The following is a 21735-nucleotide window of genomic DNA, read 5'->3' as shown; positions in this document are numbered from 1 at the left end:
TCTGCTGCTGCACTTTGGTTTACTGCTCTTTGTGGATATAACTGAATTCAACAAGGTGTAAGCAGACAGATCAGCTCAAACACTCAGGCATTAAGTACCAGTCCAGTCCTTAAATTTAAACTGATGCCTGCTAACATTGGCCATTAACACCACAGCCTGCTCTGCACCAGCCCAAGCTCTTTGAAACTTTTCAAATCACCTGCCAGTTACACACACTCTGTTTATGCTGCTCACCTTCTATAATGCTAGCAGAGCTCTAGTTACAGAGCTTATATCATCATGCTGTCAGCATGGAGATATCAGAGAATGCCGCTTTTCCACTAGTACCTACTCAGCTCAGCTAGATTCAGCTTGGCTCAATTTTTTTAGGGTATTCCATTAGGCGCTAGCATAGGCATATGTCTATGGGCGTTAGTACCTTGTTCTTGTGGTTTTAATGGCGGTGGGCAAACCAGCTTATAGGTGCATTACCGCCACCCACTGGACTGGAGTGTGGACCAGTAGGTGCTACCACATACTTTTTTAGTACTCAGCCGCGGTTCCAGCTCTTGTTTGTTTTAGTTAAACCAGTTTATCTAGTCCCACAGGACACATTTAATAACTGATAGGAATAAGGAATGTTTTGCTTAACACAACGAGCCTTAACCAGGGACTACAGAGCTTCAGCAGCACTCTCAAATAAATACAAACTAACCATGTTCCTCAAAATTATACTTTTTTTCTCAGGAACATTTTGCATATCTGCAGAAAGTAAGTATGTGCTTCTCAATAGTAGTTGGATTTGACTTGAATCTAATCTGATATTCAAATGGAAGTTAATTTCTGATTTTTAATATATGTGTGATACATAGGTGTTTGTGAATGTTTAGAATTTTATATATTTATTTACAGATATGACCTAGAACATCATCAGATTTTAAAAGTAGTGCTAAAGGTAGATCAAGAGACACCAATTAACAAAATGAAAAAAATATATATATTAAACATGGTGAACAAGTAATTTGAAGGTCAACTACAGTGAGGTGCTTTCCTTCGATGTGATGACAGCCAGTGTGTGTTTTTATTTAATAATAGGGAAAGGAAAGTCTTATCTTCACAAAATATTTTTTGGGAAGTGAATTTTGGTACTAACAATGAAGATTTCTGAGTGCTGCTCTGCACTTGTTCTTTTGCACTCCGTGGTTCGTTGTGCCCACCTGTGTAATTAGTCCTTCGAATATACTGTTATGTTCCTGGGTTGATGACCCAGTGTTTTTGAGTTTATCAACTTTAAAGTTTTGTTTATTGAAATAGTTTGATTCTTAGTTTCCTTAGTGTTTATATTTGCCTCATGTTTTTCCTTAGTGTATTTATTACCAAGTCCTTAGTTCCTGGTTATAGCTTTGTTGTATTACTACTTCTGGCCTCTTCCTCAACCTCTGGAGAGGTCTCTCTAATGTCCTGCCAGCCTTCAGGTTGGCCTCCTGAACTGCTTTGTCTCCATAATTGGCCCTTAGGTCAACCCCCCAGAACCATCATTCTGCACTGCTCATTTGGGTCAACCTCCTTAAGGGTTCCCTTATCCTACCTGGCTCCCTTGCCAACCCCCAGAGTGTCTGTTTACATTCCTTGTGTGTTCCTGGTTCTTTGTGCCTCTAGATTGTGGTAGGTCCCTTTTTGGACTTTGTGTTTCACCTCATCCTTTGGACTTTGTTCTGCATTTAGAACTTGGGTAACTGCCAATTTTTGTTCAGTCCTGCCTGTTTTCCATGACTGCATTTTGGGCCTAAACATCACACTCCATGCAGTCTACATATTCTTCAGACTGTGACGGTGTTCTCCCATTTTGTTGGATCATCTGTTGAGCTCCCTTGTTATGCTACCATGTGGTCCCTATGTATTTTCTTACTTTTTGTACTTTTTCTGAATTCTTTTGTTTTCTATCTTGGAGTCTTCTCAGTAATACATCAGACAAACTCTGTGAGAATGAAAATTGACAGCTTTTCTTACTATTGTGTTTCTCTGACAGATACTGTATTTACATTTGGGTTCTTCCACTCATGTCTTCTTCTTTTGGCTTCTTTCCCTCTGGGGGTCGCCACAGCAGATAATCTTCTATCTCACTGTATCTCTAGCATCCTCCTCTCACACACCAACCCTCTGCTTCTGTGTACCATAAAATTATATAGATGTTTCTGCTTGCAACCCTCTTCCTCCTTCACGACCAGTAATTGCAGTCTGTCCACAAAAAAACAGTGCAGTACCAATTACCATAAAAATACAGTGAATTTGAAGACCACACCTGCTGTATCATGGCTATTGTGAGTGCTGTTATTGTACAACTTCACAGAGTGTAAAATTATGTATGTTTTCGAATGGTCAAACTTGTGACCTTAGTCCAACACAGATGTTGCTGTTCTGTATGGAGGAATCAGCGTAAATCAGAAACACTGTTGGCAAGCAACAGTGTTTCTGAGAGATTCTGGAAACATTAAGTTGCAGATATTTCTCCACAAAGGGGAAAGACCAGATACTTAAAATAAGGGTCATTTAGTGTTTATATGGTTATTTATTACTGGATCATTTCATTACTGGATCAAGTCTAACAGTTCTGTCACATTTGTACAATCCAGTTGTTCTTTTTTACATTTATTATGTTTTATATGAAATATTACAGATCCACAAAGTTTCAAAGACCTCTCTAAGTTTTTGCTGTTGAACTGATTTTTTCCATTTTCCTAGGAAGCCATGATTTTTGTCACACATTTGGATGCTTTGACTCAAGTGAAACTCAGCTCTCTTTAACAATGGATGACGATGAGATCTATTATGTAGACTTTAAAAATGGTCTTCTGATTTGGGAGAGTCAAATACCTACAACTTTGCGTCCTGAATGGGCTTACAAATATGAAACACAGTACAGAGAGATGTGCATAAATATTATGCAGAAATGGAAGCAAGACAAGTCAGCTTTAAAGAATAAAGGTAGGTGATACCGAACTTTTCACTCTGTCCAATTTTGGCACACTACAACCATTTAGTACATTGTGTTATATTAACCCTCAGAGCCACCAAAGATCTTCCTGTATCCCAGAGATGAAGTAATAAAAGAGGAGGTGAATACCCTCATCTGCTTCGTCAATCGTTTCTTCCCCCCTTCCATCCAGATGAAGTGGACCAAGAACAATCTAAAAGTTGAAGTGGAAGATCCTTTTATCAAATCTTTATCCAATTCAGATGGGACATTTTATGTTTTCTCCTATCTGAACTTTGTCCCAGAAGACGGTGACATCTACAGCTGCACTGTGGAGCATGAAGCCTTGAAGGAGCCTCTGACAAAGTTTTGGGGTGAGAACAAAGAAGCTTTGTATCATGCTGAATCTTTGAAAAATTTTAAATCTTCATCATTTAATATTGAATGTTTAACTCAAAATATTTTATCATTTCCTTCACAGTGGTTGAAATAGATGAGCCTGGTAATGGTCCAGATATCTTCTGTGGACTTGGCCTGAGTCTTGGACTTATTGGAGTTGCTGCAGGAACATTCCTCTATGTGAAAGGAAGCCAATATCAGAGCCCTCAGAGTCCCACTGATTAAGAAACGGATCATACTGTACATAGCACACCCATTAATTTGTCCTTGTTTGTGTTGCAGTGGGCAATTTCACACCATTCATTCTCACATTCTGTCGTCTCTTGTTTTAACATCAGATCACAACTATCTATCAGCAGCTAAATGCAAAAATTCTAATATATCATTAAATTAAAGGGAAAAAATATAACTCAAACTGAATGACACACATCTGTGAGGATCCCGGTTTGTCTTTATTTGTTTTGTCACTTGTTTAATTACTGTGTTTTGGAAAGTCATCACTGTTTGTACAATACATCATAGTATGAGGATCATTCTGTATGTATGTTTTTATGTTTCCTATCTTCTCCTAGATGAGTGGACCAATCTTGATGAAACTTTGCATAATCATTGCCTAGGGCACGGTAAGTGCCAACATCTATGACATATATAGCACCGAATGGCGATCCTATGACTACATTCGCCCTGTGCACATTTGCTCACGTTTAGTGTGTGCATGGTACGTTTGTTTAGTTTGTGCACATTCTACATTTGTTACACTATGTATTTCAACAGTCAGCACAAATTTTTTTTAAAGCATAGAAAATGGTGCAGCAGAGCAGACAACAACAAGGGGATGAGAAGACAAATTTTGGCTCAGCATCATGATATCATAAAGTGTTTTATGAAGCAACCCATTGTTATTCTATAATTTATCAATAATGTTACAATATATATTCATTTTCATATAGTCTTCATTTTACATATTTATATTGTACTGTTTACTGACCTAACACCAAGCAATTTGCTAGTAACTGATAATAAATGCAAAACTGTTTCTTCTGTGTCATTGTTCTTTGTCAGTTGCTGAACTTACTGTGTATTATGCTTTATTTCAGACTAACGGATTTTCTTATTCTTTTATTCCTTCACTCTTACAGATATTTACATTTGGGTCCTTTGAGTAAATGCAGCATTTTCATAAAATTTGCAGGGGAAGCAAGACTAAACACAAAGCACGGGGAACACAAGACTGTCAAAATAAAACAGGAAGTGACTAAACAAGGAACACGGCACAGGGAAACAGAGACACAGACATGGGACAGAAACGCAGACTAGTCACAACACTGAGAATAAAACTCAATATGGAAACATATAAGGTCAGGGATAAGACAAAAGGACAAACAGACACCAGAACACAGACGCAGGGGAGACAGGGATGAAGGAACAAGAAAACCACAAATGATAAAGCCAGAACTAAGAACAATGAAAACCAAAACAAACTAGGAATTAACACGGGGAAAATAAAATTACCGTATTTTCCGGAGTATAAGTCGCACTTTTTTTCATAGTTTGGCTGGGGGTGCGACCTATACTCCGGAGCGACGTATATGTGACATTTATAACACATGAACCAAAATACTCCAGCCACTTGACATCTCCGTGAACTGCAGCTTTAAGGCAGTCTTGCGTAACCTGTGGGCGCAGTGGATGATGGATGGAGAGCACAGCTTAACGGCAACTGGGAGAATGCGCCACCCAACTTTCCTGGAAGTCATTGGATGGATCAAGAAAACATGGGCTTCAGTGACAAACCATCCTGTTGGGATTCAGAAAGGCTGGAATAATTGGAACTGCAGCTGACGACGAGTCTGACTAACGCGACACAGAAGAGGAAGCGGCGCTTCGTCTACGGAGTGTACGGAATTCTTTAGAAGTGACACCGAGGATGAAGAATTCAATGGATTGATGGTTTGGTTAACTTGTTAGTATGTTCTTTATGCTATGGTTATCTGAATAACTTAATGTTACGTTAACATACCGAACACGTGTTCGTTGTGCGTCATGTAGCTGAATGTGTTACGTTAGCGTAACGTAGGCGTAACCGTGTTCGTCCTGTTCTTTAATCCATTATTATTTTAAATTGCCGTTCAAGATGGAATTTCTGCTCTGGGTCTCGGATTCTATCAACCCCCCCCCCCCCCCAAAAAAGTGCGACTTATAGTCCAGTGCGACCTATATATGTTTTTTTCTTCTTTATTATGCATTTTTTGGCTGGTGCGACCTATACTCCGGAGCGACGTATAGTCCGAAAAATACGGTAAACACAAAACGCTGGGCAGACCGTCCAGGACCATGACATCTCCACTCCCCAGATCCTCATGTTAATCTTACATTGCTGTAAAGTACAGTGATGTGTACCATGAATTTATATAGAAAGTTCTTATGTATTTAAGGTCCAAACAGGCTATACACAAGCATGGGGTGTAGCACCTGCAGGATCCTGCTCTAAGCAGATAGACACTTCTGGTGCAGCTTGAGCCTCATTGTCTCAGCTGTCTGGGTTTGAACAACACATTGAGGTCTTGTTAACATGAGAATGATCTGCTGGAAAAAGTATCATTACTTTTTTGTTTTAGAAAAGTCACGTGTGCAGTCGGCAAAGTTTTAAAAATTATCACCATTTACATGGAACCACAAGAGAGTGATAGGACACCAGAGCAGAAAGTGCTGTCGTTTCAGTGCCAGGCCATAGTTATGTGCCAGTACCTCCTGTTATGGAACACTCACATTTTCCATGATTAGACAAACATGGAGACCGAAGCATTTCAAAACAACAGAAGTTAACAGTTTTCACCTGAAAACATTCTCGTGTAGACAGGGTCTGAGACTGCAGTGGCATGAATGTACTTTATTCTCAGAAGGAATTAGATTACTGTGAGTGATGGACAGCTGAACAGCATAGAGGATGTTTTGATTTGTTTTGATATTACTGACAACCAGAGGTGGCAAAAGTACTGACATTCTGTACTTAAGTAGAAGTACAAGTACTTGTGTTAAAAAATACTTTGGTAAAAGTCAAAGTACTGGTTCAACTTCTTTACTTAAGTAAAAGTAAAAAAGTACAGGCTCTGAAATGTACTCAAAGTAAGAAAGTAAAAGTAGTTCTTTGGAGGACGTTTCTACCAGCTATCTTTCTGTAAAGCTAACTGAACCTCATTATATATTATTGTAATAATATAAAATAATACCTGAGAATACAAACGTTATTCCAATCTAAATTTTAATCCTAATGAATGCACTCAGCTTGAATCTGTTATGTAGGACACAAACTGTCAAAGGGAATTTAAACACAGCTCTATTCTCTGTGTCCTCCACAGTAGAGGGTGACTGTGCCTCCACCTAAACACAAACATGAGGATACTCAGGGGTTACAGTGGGATTCAGAAGGTGGAGGAACCCTAAGATCAGCTGTAGTGGCTCTGCATGGGGAGAAGAATCACAACTTTCTATTGTGAGCTCCAGTAAATGATGTTGGTGTGCAGGCTGTGATCAGCTGACCTGCTGCTGCTGCTCTGAGGTTTACTGCTCTGTGTGGATGAACTTAATTCACAAAGATGTAACCCAGTATTTCACAGCTATCTGAGTTGATCTCCATCCCCTACACTGACAGCATACAGGCTGTAGAAATGTTGGATTCAGTGAATGAATCTCAGCATCAGCAGCTTTGATTCAAACTCATCTCTGCTACACTTCATGTAACCTGTAACTCTGACCATGAGCACAGCCTCTGTGCACCAACACAGAGCTTTACTGTAAATACAGTACAACAAGCTGACCTGTTTATTACGTACTAAACTAATAAACAGGTTTAGTACGTAATAAATCTTTGATCTTTGAATTGTATGAATTACAATTCAAAGATTGTAATTCATACAATCTTTGAATTACACAAAGTCAGCATACTTCAGTTTGTTTTCCAGTCCTTTTTAAATCTAATCTCTCTTTGCTCTCCCTGAAATGCAGCAGCTCTTCTTTTAGCTAGCAGACACACTGTGTGACAAACTGCACACACTTTGTGTTTGCTGATATGTGTTGAGCATTTCGAAATGTTGCATTTACCTGACACACGTTACTCCCTTTATGCTCGCTTCTCTTCAGTAGCGCTAGCTTAGCTGTTTATGTCTCGCGAGCACGACTTACGGACTCGGTCCGGCCCGCTGTGACCCCTGATTATAGTGCTATAAATGAGACATAAATTATATGGGTTTGTGTATTTAATCCCTTTGTACCCGATAAGAGGGATGGAGAACACGCCAGTACGATTGTCTCTTATATGTTATTATTCCTCCGTTTAGGCTCAGATCGTTTGATGATTGACGGCGCACTGACTGGAAATGCAAACTTCTCTCTGACGTGTTAAAAAGTAACGAGTCTGTTTTGAAAATGTAAGAAGTAGAAAGTACCGATACTTGTGTAAAAATGTAGGGAGTAAAAGTAAAAAGTACTCAGAAAAATAAATACTCAAGTAAAGTACAGATACCTAAAAAATCTACTTAAGTACAGTAACGAAGTATTTGTACTTCGTTACTTCCCACCTCTGCTGACAACTTTAGAAAACTTTTGTTCCTTTAAGATTCAAAGATCTCTTGACTTTCTTTTGCTCTCAGAAGAGTAATGTACTGTAATAACAGGACTCACAGCAACGGTTAGGATAATCTCTCTCATATAAAATGAGTGGAACTTTCCCACAGGTTTCCAATAACTCCTAACATACTTTACTGTATTTTCACTTTATATTTACTAATATCAGAGTTTGTTATTTTGCTTTTTTGGGATCATAGGGCACTGCTTTGCTCCTCCACTTCATCTGCTTCTTTTCCAGAACCTGATATAAATATTAAGAAGTTCTACATTATTTTACTGTTTAAGTTTTCACTGAACATTAGAAAGTAGAGAGAATTGCAGAATTCCTTTAATTCACCCACATTGGAGGGTTTTCAAGCATGAATGGCCTGTTTAAGATCATGCCAAAGCATCTCAATAGGATTTAATCCCATACCTTGAATAGGCCAGTCCAAAAATCTTCATATTAATGGCCGGACTTTCGCCTTCACAATTTTCTGGTAGAGAGCAGAATTCATGGTTCTATAAATTACGGCAAGTCGATCAGGTCCTGAAGCAGCAAAGCAGCTGCAGACATCACACTATCCCCACCATCTTTCTATGAAATGTTGTGTTAGTTTTACACCAGCTGTAATGGGACTCAAACCTTCCAAAAAGTTTAACTTTTGTCTCGTCAGTCTACAGAACATTTTCCTAAGTGTCTAGTGTTACTCCCGTCAGTCACCACGAGGACAAGTTCTTTATATACAGATGGTTTATTCCAAGCTCACCAACAGGATCACTCAGCGTTGCCATCGTGAGAACTAATAAAATAAAAATTGTATTTAGAAACCTCACAATTCTTAAACAGTAACCATTAATTCCTTTCTTACACATTCAGCAAACTTCAATCATTTAGACATCATGTAACATGCCTTATAATAACACTATGACCAATATAAACCCAGTACATGTTAGGTTTACAGACATAAAATGCCTGTTTCATCACATTTACATGGAAACTCAAATTAACAGACACCTTGAACGCACCTCATTGCCTGCTGTAACCAAACGGGAGAAATACGATCAACTTCGGAGTTGCACTTCACTCTTCTCAATGAGCGGATCAAAAATTGGACTTGACACATAACTTCACCATAACAACTGACATGAGTCCTTTATATACTTAAGTCCTGTATGAAGATGGCGAGGAGATGCAGAAACCCACGCCCCCATAGTCCTTGTTGCTTGTGTCACACTCTAAAAAGTCCGCACTGAATGTTACTTCCGCTCCACTGAGTTCTGGACCAAACGCATTACTTAAAGGAACATTACAAATATTTGTTACAGACATACAAAGAAGAGCATTGAATAAATTCTGTCAGTAACACTCCCACCAAATCACCTGTGATTTTGCGTTAAATTGAACCATTGTGAATCATAACAAATCACATTTGAGATTAAAGAACAACTAGCGTGAAAAGTACGAAAGGTGTCAAGTGTGAAAGGTGTGAAAATGATTCATCCATCAGCTTCTAGTAAAGTTACTATCTTCTGAATGGGCCTCTCAAGATAGGTGGGTTTTGTGGTCCGCCTTCCCTTATTATCTAAAGTTGAATCGCTGATCAACAGCCTGATGCTTCTCACTTGTCCGTCCTTCCCTGGATACACATCCGTGATCCTTGCCATTTTCCACTGGTTACGTGGTGCAGAATCATCCTTAAGTAGCACAATATCGTTGACCTTTGCATTTCTTCTCACCTTGCTCCATTTTTGCCGGTTCTGAAGATTTAACAAATATTCCTTCTTCCACCGTGCCCAAAAGCTGTTGGCTAGGAACTGTACTCTGCGCCATCGTTTTTGAAGGTACAGATCTTCCTTGATAAACCTTCCAGGAGGGGGAGCAATAACGCTGGACTTCATAGTCAAGATGTGATTAGGCGTCAAAGGTTCTGGACCAGATGGATTGTGCAAATGTTCTGTTGTTAATGGCCTGCTGTTTACAATTGCCATAACCTCGTAGAGGAAAGTTCTTAAAGAACTGCTGTCAAGTCTTTTATCCGACTGGTCAAGGATGGATGAAAGGACATTACGTACCGTTCGTATTTGCCGTTCCCAAAGGCCACCTTGATGACTCGCAGATGGAGTATTCATAATGAACTCACATCCAAATTTTTTGAGTTTCTCTCCATCCATCTCCTTCATAGCTTCAGCAAACTCACGCCTTGCACCCATAAAGTTGCTGCCTTGATCACAGCGAAGTTGTCTGACACTTCCACGCAATGCAATAAATGAGCGCAGAGCATTGATCAATGCATCCGTTGTTAAGTCATTGAGCATCTCGATATGTATGGCTCTGGAGCACATGCATGTCAGTAAAAGTCCGTAACGTTTTAACTCCTTTCTTCCCTCTTTAATATAGATGGGTCCAAAGCAGTCCATCCCACAGTATGTAAAGGGTGGAGTCAACTCTGCACGCTCTTGTGGGAGGTCAGCCATCCGTTGTTCTTCAGTGCTGCGTCTATACTTCCTACACCTTGTGCAGTTGTAAATATGTGACGAGACTGCCTTACTGCATCCAAGAATCCAAACACCATTGGCTCGCAGTTCATTAACAGTCATACCCCGTCCCTGGTGTTGCACCCTTTCATGATAATGCTTGATAAGGAGTGTTGACAAATGGTTTTCCTTGGGAAGGATAGCTGGGTGTTTCACGTGAGGGTGAAGACTGGAGTGGGTTAAACGCCCTCCTACCCTGAGCACACCCTGCTCATCAAGGAATGGGTTTAATTTGTGCAATTTGTTTGTCTTGTCAGTTGCTTTGATTTGTCCATTTTGCTTACGACTCATTGTGTTCTTAGGGAAGTGCATGGCTTGAACCAGTCTTATAAGAAAAACTTCTGCTTCCTTACGTTCTTCCAAGGTTGTGGGTTCATTGGACCTTAGTTTCTGGCCCTTCGCTCTACGTTTCAGTGTGGCTACTGCCCGTACTGCTCTTGTCCAATCTGAAAACCTTTCAAGACGATCAAGCAGCGACCGCTCTTCCCTTGATTGAAGGTTGTGGGCATGAGCCTTTCGTAGTTCTGGGTCATTTTCTGAAATCTCTCCCACCATGATCAACCTACTTGGGAGCTGTAGTTGCCACAGAAAATCTGGGCCTCTAATCCAGTTCGATGTCTTTAGCTGTACAGCTGTCAGTCCCCTAGAAGAGTGGTCAGCAGGGTTGTCCTCTGAGGCAACATAGTTCCATTGGTCAGGATGAGTGCTCTGCCTAATACGCTGGACACGATTTGCTACAAAAACGTGAAATCTCCTTGCATCATTGTTGATGTAGCCAAGGACGACTCTTGAATCTGTCCAGAAGTATTCCTTCAGGCTTTCTATTTCGAGCTCCTCCCGGAGCATGTCACTTGTGCGTACAGCTACAACGGCTGCAGAGAGCTCGAGCCTGGGTATAGTTGTCACCTTTAAAGGAGCCACCCTTGCTTTCCCCATCACTAGGGAACAGTGTACTTCTCCAGATGCACTCACTATTCTCAGGTATGAACACTCTCCATAACCTGAAGCACTGGCGTCTGAAAAATAGTGAAGCTCATGAAGTTCGATTTCTCCCAAGCTTGATGGCGAAAAACATCGTTGTACCTTAATGCTGGCTAGATCTTGAAGACCTCTCAACCAGGATTCCCACTGAGGCTGCAGATGATCCGGAAGAGGATCATCCCAGCTAACCTTCTCATGACACATTTGCTGGAGGATTTTCTTCCCTGCAAGGATGAATGGTGCAACAAATCCGAGTGGATCAAACACTGATGCCACTGTGGATAATACTCCTCTTCTAGTGATAGGGTTTTCCTTTACCACTACTCTAAACTGGAACTCATCTGATGTGACACACCATTGGACACCAAGCGCTCTCTCCATGTATGGTTCACCGAGAGCCATATCCAAGTTTTTGGCTCCACCAGCACGTTCTTCCTCGGGAACGGATGACAATACATTCTTGCTGTTGGAGGTGAACTTGTGCAGCTTTAAGTTGCCTCTGCTGCAGAGCTGTCTTGCTTCATTCACCAGCTGGATTCCTTCAGTTTCAGTGGACACACTTGTCAAGCCGTCATCTACATAAAAATTTCTTTCTATGAAGCTGACAGATTTTTTGCTGAAGTTTTCTCTTGAAATTGCGGCAAGGTGTTTAAGTCCATAGTTAGCGCATCCTGGGGAAGAAGCAGCACCAAATAAATGGACTTTCATACGATACACTGATGGCTCCAACTCCAAATCTCCATTCTCCCACCAGAGGAAGCGGAGGTAATCTTGGTCCTCAGTCTTGACATGAAATTGGTGGAACATGCGTTCTATGTCGCACATGATTGCTATTTTTCCTTTGCGAAAGCGACACAGGACACCAACAAGGGAATTTGTCAGTTCTGGACCTGTCAAAAGGTGATCATTTAAGGATGTTCCCTGAGACCGGGCAGAACAGTCAAAAACAATGCGTATTTTGCCAGGCTTTTGTGGATGATAAACACAATGGTGTGGGATATACCACACTGGGTGTTTGTGAAGATCTGCATCTGGGACCTTCTCAGCATCTCCGCGAGTAATAGTCTCCTCCATAAAGGTTTTGTAGTCCTGATAATACTGTCTGTCTCTCCTTAGCTTTCTTTCTAGGTACTTGAGGCGATGGACAGCACACTGGATATTGTCTGGTAAGTTTGGCCGTTCCCCTTTAAATGGGAGAGGCATCTCAACATGACCATCTTCTTTGTGCCGGATTCCCTGTTTCAGTTTTGATAAAAACTGAAGATCATCTTGGGAGAAGTAGTTGTCCTCAGCGACCTTCTCATTAAAGTCACATTCAAGTGCCTTAATTATGTCAGATGAGATTACTTCTTTGATCTGTGTCCTGCACACATAGTGAACTTCATGGTTGCGACTGGATGGAAGCTGGAGTGATGGTGTCACTTGCCTTGTGATAACTTGATGGCTCACTCCAATAGCGTCTCCACCATCCATGTATGGGCTGGCATATCCAATAATGCTCCATCCTAAGTCTGTTCTCTGTGCAAATGGTTGATTTTCTTCACCAGACACCACTTCTCTAGGAAGAAGAGCTTGTGAACAGTTGTAGCCAATTAGTAAGCCAACTTCACAACTTTGAGGAAGAGCTAACTTATCAGCGATGTGCTCAAGATGAGCCCATGCCCTAGCTGTCTCTGGTGTAGGGATATGATCTCTATTTGCAGGAATGAATTTCCTTGTGTAAGCTGTAGGAAGAGTTATTTTCTTCTCTGAATTGAATCCTCTGACTTGCAAACCAGAGAGCCTTTGGCATGATACAACAGTAGTCTTAGAGGCCATGGTAGATAACTTGAGTTTGACCTGTTCACCCTTTGCCTTTAGAGAACGTGCTGTCTCTTCAAGAATGAAAGTTGTCACTCTGTGTATCAAGGAGTGCATAAACAAGTGTTTCTTTGTTAGGCTCTTTCACTGCTGAAACCCACACAGGAATAATTGTGGATGTCTGAGTGCTGGTGTTGTCATGCTGAACTCTGTTAGATGTCACCTCACTTATTTGTCTTGCTCTGGTTTCTTCTACTTGTTCGTTTCTTTTCCTGCAGCTATCGCCTTCCTTTGTTCTTTCAAACTTTCCTGACTTCTGTTCTTCCTTCCGATCCTCATGTAAGCAAGTCGGATGCCTTTTCTGGCATGTACTGCAAGTATTTCTATTCTTACAGTCTCTCGAATGATGTCCAGGTTTGAGACAGCCAAAGCACAGTTTACTTTCTTGAACAAACTTGTGTCGTTCTACTGTTGGTTTTTCCAGAAATCTTCTACACTTGTACAAACTGTGACCTGATCTTTCACAAAATACACAAGTTAAGGTGTCACTCTTCTCATCACTGTTTGTTGATAGAACCTTAGCTGCATGACCCCGCTTTCCTTGTGGTTTGGCCCTTTCCCCATCACATTGTTTCAAAGCATGGAGTGAGGTAACAGGATTGCATGCAATCTTTGCTTCCTTAATAAGAAACTGTACAAACTGGCTAAAGCTTGGAAATCTTCCAGTTTCTTCTTCTATTATTAAGACCTTTCGATTCCACCTTGAAGTCAGCCAGTCAGGAAGCTTGGAGAGGATTTTTTGATTTTCGTTGCAATCATTAAGAATCTCTAATCCATTAATCTGGGTTACCGCAGTTTCACAGCTATGCAGGAAGTCTACAAACTCCTGAAGCTCTAAGCTGTCCTTGGAGCCAATCTTGGGCCATGCATTTAGTTTGTCTCTGAAGGCCTTTGCAATAAGGAAAGAGTTTCCAAATCTTTCCTCTAAAACCTCCCATGCTGTAATGTAAGCAGCCTCTGTGCCTAGCAGGAAATAATTTTCAATGGCCTTCTTAGCTGGTCCACCAACGTACTTGCCTAAATAGTAGATTTTTTCAGATGCCAGTATATTTTTTCTGTCTATCAAAGTTTGAAAGGCAGCTTTCCAATTCTTATACTTCAGAGGGTCACCACTGAATACAGTTGGCTCTGGTATAGGAAGACGACTGGCACTGATAGAATCTGCCAACACCCTAGCAAGTGCTGCTATACTGCCATCATGCAGTGGCTGTGTAACGGTATGTTGTGGAGAAGGAAGCTCTGGTGCGTTAACATTTCGACCCTTGTAGTCAATTCTGTCACTTTCCTTCTCCCTTTCCAATCTGCAATCATGTAGCAACTGCCTAATTTCTTCTTCTGAATTTTCATCTTGCTCATATACTTGCATTGATGCCTTCGCAGCACTTAGCTGTTTGATTGCTTCCAACCGTTCCAGTTCCCTTCGCTTGTCTTCCAAAATTTTCCGCCTGGCAGCATTTTCCACCTCCAGTTTTGCCTTTAGCAGGGCTTCTTCTTCCTCCATCCTTAAACGTCGTCTACAAGCTTCAGCTGTTTGCTCTGCAATCTGTCTTTTATCTTCAGCTTCCAGTCTTAGAAGCTCTGCTTGTTGACACTGCTGTTCATGTATAATTTCCAGAGTTGCTTCAGCTGCAGCAATTTTAGCTGCAGCTTCTTGTCTGCTCACGGATGTTGCACTGGAACACTTAGAGGTGACCCTTGATGATCTTTGTGAGTCTTTGCACACACTAGAGCTCTGTGAGTGCTTGCTGGTGTGATATGACTTCTCAGACATTAAGAAAGATTCATGTCCAATAAACTGTGTGTCAACTGGTTTCTTTCCTCTCAAATAACATTTTGCAGTCTCAATAACATTTTTCGTTATCTCTTCACTGCTGTCAATTCTGCGTCTTGCATTATTATCAGGATTGTCCACCTTACGCCAATTTTCATATGCTGTATTTAGTTCTCTGGATGCACAGGAGATGTTGTTTATTATGGTTTGTAGCTCTTCATCTGAACAGCTGCCAGAAAGTGAATGATGTGCATCCTTTGCTAGAACCTTCCACTTTTCATACTTAATCTTGAAGCTTTGTTCCAACTCTTTAATCCTGGGTTTCAACATTTCTCTTCCCTTCTCAATTAATGTTCGTGACCGATGGCTTTTGCGAGGTGCTTGTTGTACATCCTGTGTAGTTTGTGGACACTTACTCGTTGATGTCTGAACCTCTAATGTTCCTTGGGTTTCTTGCAGACCATCTATGTTCTGTGGAGGAGAACTGCACAGTGGAGGATATTCCTGGGGTTTGGTATTATTCCTTTCCTCATGTTTATCATAATCTTTAGATGCATTTGTGACTGACATGTTGGATTCAGTTGGGGTGAATGGATGCACTTGGGTTGATTTAGTAAAACCACAAAAATGAACAATGCACACTCAATTTCACATTACTTAAATTAGCACCTCTTAGAGACTGATTATATAAACGTGGTTAAGTTGGATTAATCACAGAAGATGAACTTGCAGAATATCAGCGAACACTTTGAGTAATCTATTCTTACAAACTTAAAGTCCAAGACTTGTGAAACTTAAAGTTTCAGTAGCATGGGTCTGAAATTACCAACAATAATATGAAAGCATAAATAGCTCAACACTTTAAATTATCGTAAACTTGAATGTTCTTGATGCAGATATAATGAAAACACCTTAGGACCTATTTGCTTGCACTTTAAAGCATCCAAACTTGTAGGTGATCTTCAGCTTAAATTTCTGCAGCACACTTGAACCCTTCACTGTGTCTTTCCTTAGTATTGTTAGGACATTCAAACCCGTTCTTGGCTGGTGGCATCTGGTGGAGTCTTGTGCAAGGACATCTCTTGTAGGCGACTTGGGTTGTGTTCACTTCCTTCTCGTCCACTCTCAAGGAGCAGATGAGTTCTCACTGTTACTCCCGTCAGTCACCACGAGGACAAGTTCTTTATATACAGATGGTTTATTCCAAGCTCACCAACAGGATCACTCAGCGTTGCCATCGTGAGAACTAATAAAATAAAAATTGTATTTAGAAACCTCACAATTCTTAAACAGTAACCATTAATTCCTTTCTTACACATTCAGCAAACTTCAATCATTTAGACATCATGTAACATGCCTTATAATAACACTATGACCAATATAAACCCAGTACATGTTAGGTTTACAGACATAAAATGCCTGTTTCATCACATTTACATGGAAACTCAAATTAACAGACACCTTGAACGCACCTCATTGCCTGCTGTAACCAAACGGGAGAAATACGATCAACTTCGGAGTTGCACTTCACTCTTCTCAATGAGCGGATCAAAAATTGGACTTGACACATAACTTCACCATAACAACTGACATGAGTCCTTTATATACTTAAGTCCTGTATGAAGATGGCGAGGAGATGCAGAAACCCACGCCCCATAGTCCTTGTTGCTTGTGTCACACTCTAAAAAGTCCGCACTGAATGTTACTTCCGCTCCACTGAGTTCTGGACCAAACGCATTACTTAAAGGAACATTACAAATATTTGTTACAGACATACAAAGAAGAGCATTGAATAAATTCTGTCAGTAACATCTAGGGAATCATCTTTTCTGGCAGATGTGAGATGAGCCTTTGTGTTCTTTTTGGTCACCAGTGGTTTTCTCCTTGGAACTCTCCATTTTTGCCCAGTCTCTTTCTTATTGTTGAATCATGAACTCTGACCTTAACTGAGGCAAGTGAGGCCTGCAGTTCTTTAGATATTGTTCTAGGTTCTTTTGTGACTTCCTGGTTGAGTCGTTGATGCACTCTTGGAGTAATTTTATAGAGTTGATTTTTTTGGAGTATTTTTTACATTTGTTTGATGATAAGAAACATTAAAGTGTGACAAATATTCAACAAACTTAACAAATCAGCAAGGGTGCAAATACTTTTCACGGCACTGGATATAAACTATACAGGTAGCTAGTAATGAACCTTACTGCCAGTCTAAGACATGGTACTACACAGCAGAGAAAAAGAGTTCAAATGTATGAGGTCCCAGGTTTTTGGGGCATTCATGGCTGCAACCTGATGCAGGGGGAGAGAAAATTTCAAAATGACAACAAGACCATATATTCAGTTCATAGTAGTTTGGTTGGGTATATTAAATCGAGATCCCCATTCTATAAGCTGTCTTTCATGCCTGGTGGGTTTGCATTCATCAAACTAAGGCATGGACAGAGAACCACATCAGAGCACTAATCATGGCATTTAGTTCTTCCATGGTACACACAGGTAAGTCAGTCGATTACACTTTACTGCTCTGTTGCCCACACTGTAAACCCAGATAAGTTGAATCTACTTAAAAAAACCAAGGTAACTCGTTGCCTTAAACTTTTTAAGTAATGAAACAATTCATTTAACTCAGCCTGTCAAGTAAGCGCTACTCCATTTCCAATTGAACTAAATTGTATGTTCTAAGTGACCAAACTTATCTTTTATAGTTCATGAAAAAATAAAATGTCTTTTGATCAATCAATGCCTCTATTCTTTTCATGGTTGTGTGGGGGTGGTGGGGGCTGGAGTCTATCCCAGCTGACAAGGCAGTAAGATGCAGGGTACACCCTGTACAGGTCACCAACCTGTTGCAGGGCTGACACAGACAACCATTCACACCTGTGGGCAATTTAGAGAAACCAATTAACCTAACCCCAGTTACTGCACGTCTTCAGATTGTGGGAGGAAACCCATACAGACACAGGGAGAACATACAAACTCCGCAAAGCAAGAATCCCAGGCTAAGGTGGAATTGAACCCAGACTATCAGATAGCTGTTCTAGCTGTGAGGCAGCACCACGCCACCATGCTGCCCAATAACACAAATATTTTTTACAGTGTTGAACTGTGTCTGTTTAAATTTGATAAATAAACATGGTAAAACTCAGCCCTGCTGAATGCTGGTACATTAACATTTACGTACAAATAACATTTGTCCATGGAACAATAAAAAAAACTATATGAGAGAGCGTTGTGAACAAAAACACCAAATGTCTTCTATTCCAAACAGTGAGAGGCCTGGGCCAAACTGAACCCAGACCTTCCAGATGGCATTCTACCTGTGAGGGAACACTGCTAACCATCATGCCACCATGCAGCTGCGCATTATCCGAGTCTGCTAAAACTGGTATAAACTAGATTTTTAGCAGGTGCAAAACTTGATGATATTAAGTTGTTTGAACTCAAACATATGATTACAATAAGATAAACCATCAAAAAGTACAGTCTACTCAGCATTAACAAGTAATGTTCACATTCCAGGAAATTTTAAGTAATATGAACTCAATATTTTTAAGTGTAATCAAAATCTGGGTTTACAGTGCATGAACTGGCCAATGGCTGGAGCTTGGAGTGCAAGTAGAGCTCAGTCAGCACTCTTTCTTCACCACTGAAGCCAAAAAGCTGAGGTGAGACTTTCCTCCCAAACCTGGCAGAGCAAAGGGCTTTACTTTACTCTTGTTGGGTGTCACACAAAGGTGATGGTTAATTGTGAGGAGGGCATCCTTCCGATGTCTCTGGATTTGGGATAGCACAAAAAACAAAGTTTTGTAATATCTCAAAATGTAATTTTCAGTGAGAGGAGATGGTCTATCTGCAGACTCCACCCCATCTCTGGGAGCCTCTCAAACAGGTTTTCAAAAGGGCTGAGAGATCAGGGCAAGTTGAACAGAGCAACATTTATTTAACACAGCAACACAATTATGTTCTCACCCTTTCCCAGCAGCAGGTAGCAACATGGCAGCAACAGGGCTTAAAACAGTGGTGTTTGGCATGTCAAGCAGGATTGCATTGTAATCTAGCCTGCTCCAAAAGTATGTCACTTGCCAGCTGGCAGTTCAATTGATAGCAGCTGATCAGGGCTGATCGTGTGAATGTCAGACTCAAACTTTTCAGGTTTAACTACTTTGAGGCCTTCAGTGGCTGAAGTTAATCTTCTAGCCAAAGAACACATTAGATCACACACTAATCAATTTATTAGGCAACAGGCAGACAGCAAAAATGCATGTGTAAAAGTTTTCCCTGTAGGAATACTGTAAAATTTTCTCTCACCTCTTGTCAAAGTAGCTGAATAACTCTTGTGGTTCCCAGAAGCCTCACTCAGCCTTGTTATGCTTTTCATTTAGGTGTTTCAGTTTCATGGAAGAATTATAGCGCTTTTATAGGTTTCACTTCTAATCATGTTTGAAGAGGGTCAGCATCTAGTAGCAACCTCCTAAATTGAACAGCCATCACTGATCAACTCCAGAATTTTAAAAAAAAGAAGAAAAAAGTCGGTTTGGCAGGTATACAACTAGTGCAGAAAGGGTTTAAAACAGTTAAAATAGCCAGGCCTTAGACACGTGGTACTTTTGGATGTTCCCCAATTTCCCAAGGGAGTTCCACAGCAGAGGATTTTACACCACACTACATGAGGCAACCTTCCCATGTATCCAGGCCTGAGAACGGTACTAGTAGCACACTAGGTCATGACCCCCTGAGACTGGGTTTGTATCTTCTCCTGGTCCCAGTGATCACATACACTACTTATAAAGAAAACAGATATTTACTTGTGGAAATCTTGAACAGAACTACATGCACTATGTGTAAAAGCTGTAGTGTTGATTTTTGCCTTTATTGCATCATCATGGTGGCAAGTACCCAGTGAAGGCAGCCAGTGGCTGCCTAAATACTAGTTCTTAGAACACAACCACCACTGAACTCTGCTTTCATTTTGATGGTATTTACATTCTTGTAAAGTCTTTCGGGACTGCATCTTGTTTATTTTTGATGATAGGCATTTAATCTCCTATCAAGGTGTGGAAATTGGTTTTGGCAGTTCTTGCAACTCTAAGTAGTATAGTTTTCCACACATGCACTGTAATGTGCTAGTTATAAAAATAGGGTAAATGCTTCAATATAAAAAATATCTTTAAAAATCAAAAAATGCAAGTGAAAAATAATATTTAACAAATTTTATGTGAGTTGTGGGTGCTTACCACTGTTCTCTCATACCAGGAAGGTTCCTCCTGGTCAACCGGGTCATTTCCGTGTGAGGTTCTCTCTTTGCTTGTGTGGATTTCCTCCGAGTACTTTGACTTTCTCCCAAAGACATCCTTGTTAGGCTAAGTGGCAATTCTATATTAGCTGTTGGTGTAAGTGTTTGGCCTAAACTGAATTCAGAGCAAACTGGATGGCACATAGGTGAGGGTACTGAAGTTTTAAATAAATATAAATAACTAATGCCGAGTGTGACATGCTAACCAAGGTTGGTTTATTTAATCATGAGGAATTTTTTTTTTATTTTTTTTGCATAGTTACGTGACCAAACAACTTCCTTTACATATTTTGCACAAACAAAACAATGAGTAATCAGTTTAGCACAGGTATTGTTGCTTAACCAGAAAGTTTAGATGGTTGCCAGATATCCAGTATCTTTGTCCAGGAAGGTTTTTAAAAGACTCAGACTACTAACCTTAAGAGTGTTGATCCTTATTTTACTATGTCTGAGACAGTTTGTTTAAAAAAAAAAAACATTAAAAAAAAAAATGCTAGTATGCACTGCTTTTTGAAACTGAAATTTAAAAAGAAGTTTTTTGTGTTGTTTTTACAGTTTTTCCAATTGCAATTTTTTACAGTCTATAGCTCATTTCCCATCTCTCATCTTTGTTTTTTCTAACTAATGACATTGATTAAGGATAAATTCTCACATTCAGAGTCTAATCATAAGTCAGTTTGGAGTGGACAGTGGACATTATTTAGTACTTTTTTTTTTTTTGGAAAATAATCTAACTTTATGTATTACATAGAATTTCAGCTTAACCATATATATGTTGTGCCAGGTTTTCTTCATGGTTCTGGCTGCAGAAGTTGCATTTAATCTTTATATATTTTTACTATTACAATTTTTGCTATTGACTGTATTTGCTGTTTTTACATGCCAACATTGTCCCCTTTAAGTGAATGTGCTCATACCAGAAACAGGAGAACAGTTTTTAGTTAGTCTAGTTAATAAACACACTCATGTAACTGCTTAGTGTGATTGCCAATGATAGGGTAAGTGAAGTCAGATAACACAAAGATATCCTGTGTATGATGAACTTGTGTCATAGTGCAGATTTCTGGTGTCTTTCCTGGTAGAGAAAACAAGCAAAATAAATAAGTTCACTTGAATTTAAGGTCTTTTTTTTAATCACAGTTTTTATAGGTTTCATTTCTAAAAGGAACAAGTAAGCATTGATGGTCAGAGAAAATATATGAAAAATGATGATGATATACTGTAATGATTACTATGAATAATTTGCATTACAAATAAAGTTTTCAAATGAATCCAAGTTTGCCACAAGTTTTATGTTTCTGCAGCCTTTATATAAATTTAAACAATGAGCTAAAGATA

The 21735-nt window shown here is 40.0% G+C and overlaps 2 protein-coding genes across 2 annotated transcripts in view; both read left to right on the top strand.

Annotated features, from left to right (window-relative positions):
• pitpnc1a (phosphatidylinositol transfer protein cytoplasmic 1a) overlaps positions 1-21735 on the top strand; it is a 75411-nt gene that overhangs the window by 16537 nt on the left and 37139 nt on the right. The gene's annotated exons all lie outside the window — the stretch shown is intronic.
• On the top strand, positions 647-4264 carry LOC115784660 (H-2 class II histocompatibility antigen, A-U alpha chain-like). Its single transcript, XM_030735974.1, has 4 exons — positions 647-750; positions 2722-2964; positions 3046-3327; positions 3435-4264. The coding sequence occupies exons 1-4, from the start codon at positions 696-698 to the stop codon at positions 3575-3577; spliced, it is 723 nt and encodes a 240-aa protein (XP_030591834.1). The 5' UTR covers positions 647-695; the 3' UTR covers positions 3578-4264.

The sequence above is a fragment of the Archocentrus centrarchus genome, chromosome 8 (assembly GCF_007364275.1).
Source record: "Archocentrus centrarchus isolate MPI-CPG fArcCen1 chromosome 8, fArcCen1, whole genome shotgun sequence".
Classification (NCBI taxonomy): Eukaryota; Metazoa; Chordata; class Actinopteri; order Cichliformes; family Cichlidae; genus Archocentrus; species Archocentrus centrarchus.
This window is presented reverse-complemented; position numbering and strand designations above follow the sequence as displayed.

What these genes read in the sequence shown, in the direction of transcription:
- LOC115784660 (XM_030735974.1), top strand. Translation starts at nt 696, where the DNA reads ATGTTCCTCAAAATTATACTTTTTTTCTCAGGAACATTTTGCATATCT. An exon ending in GTCAGCTTTAAAGAATAAAG is followed by an intron (nt 2,965 to 3,045) that starts GTAGGTGATACC and finishes ATTAACCCTCAG; the next exon opens with AGCCACCAAAGATCTTCCTG. An exon ending in GCCTCTGACAAAGTTTTGGG is followed by an intron (nt 3,328 to 3,434) that starts GTGAGAACAAAG and finishes TTTCCTTCACAG; the next exon opens with TGGTTGAAATAGATGAGCCT.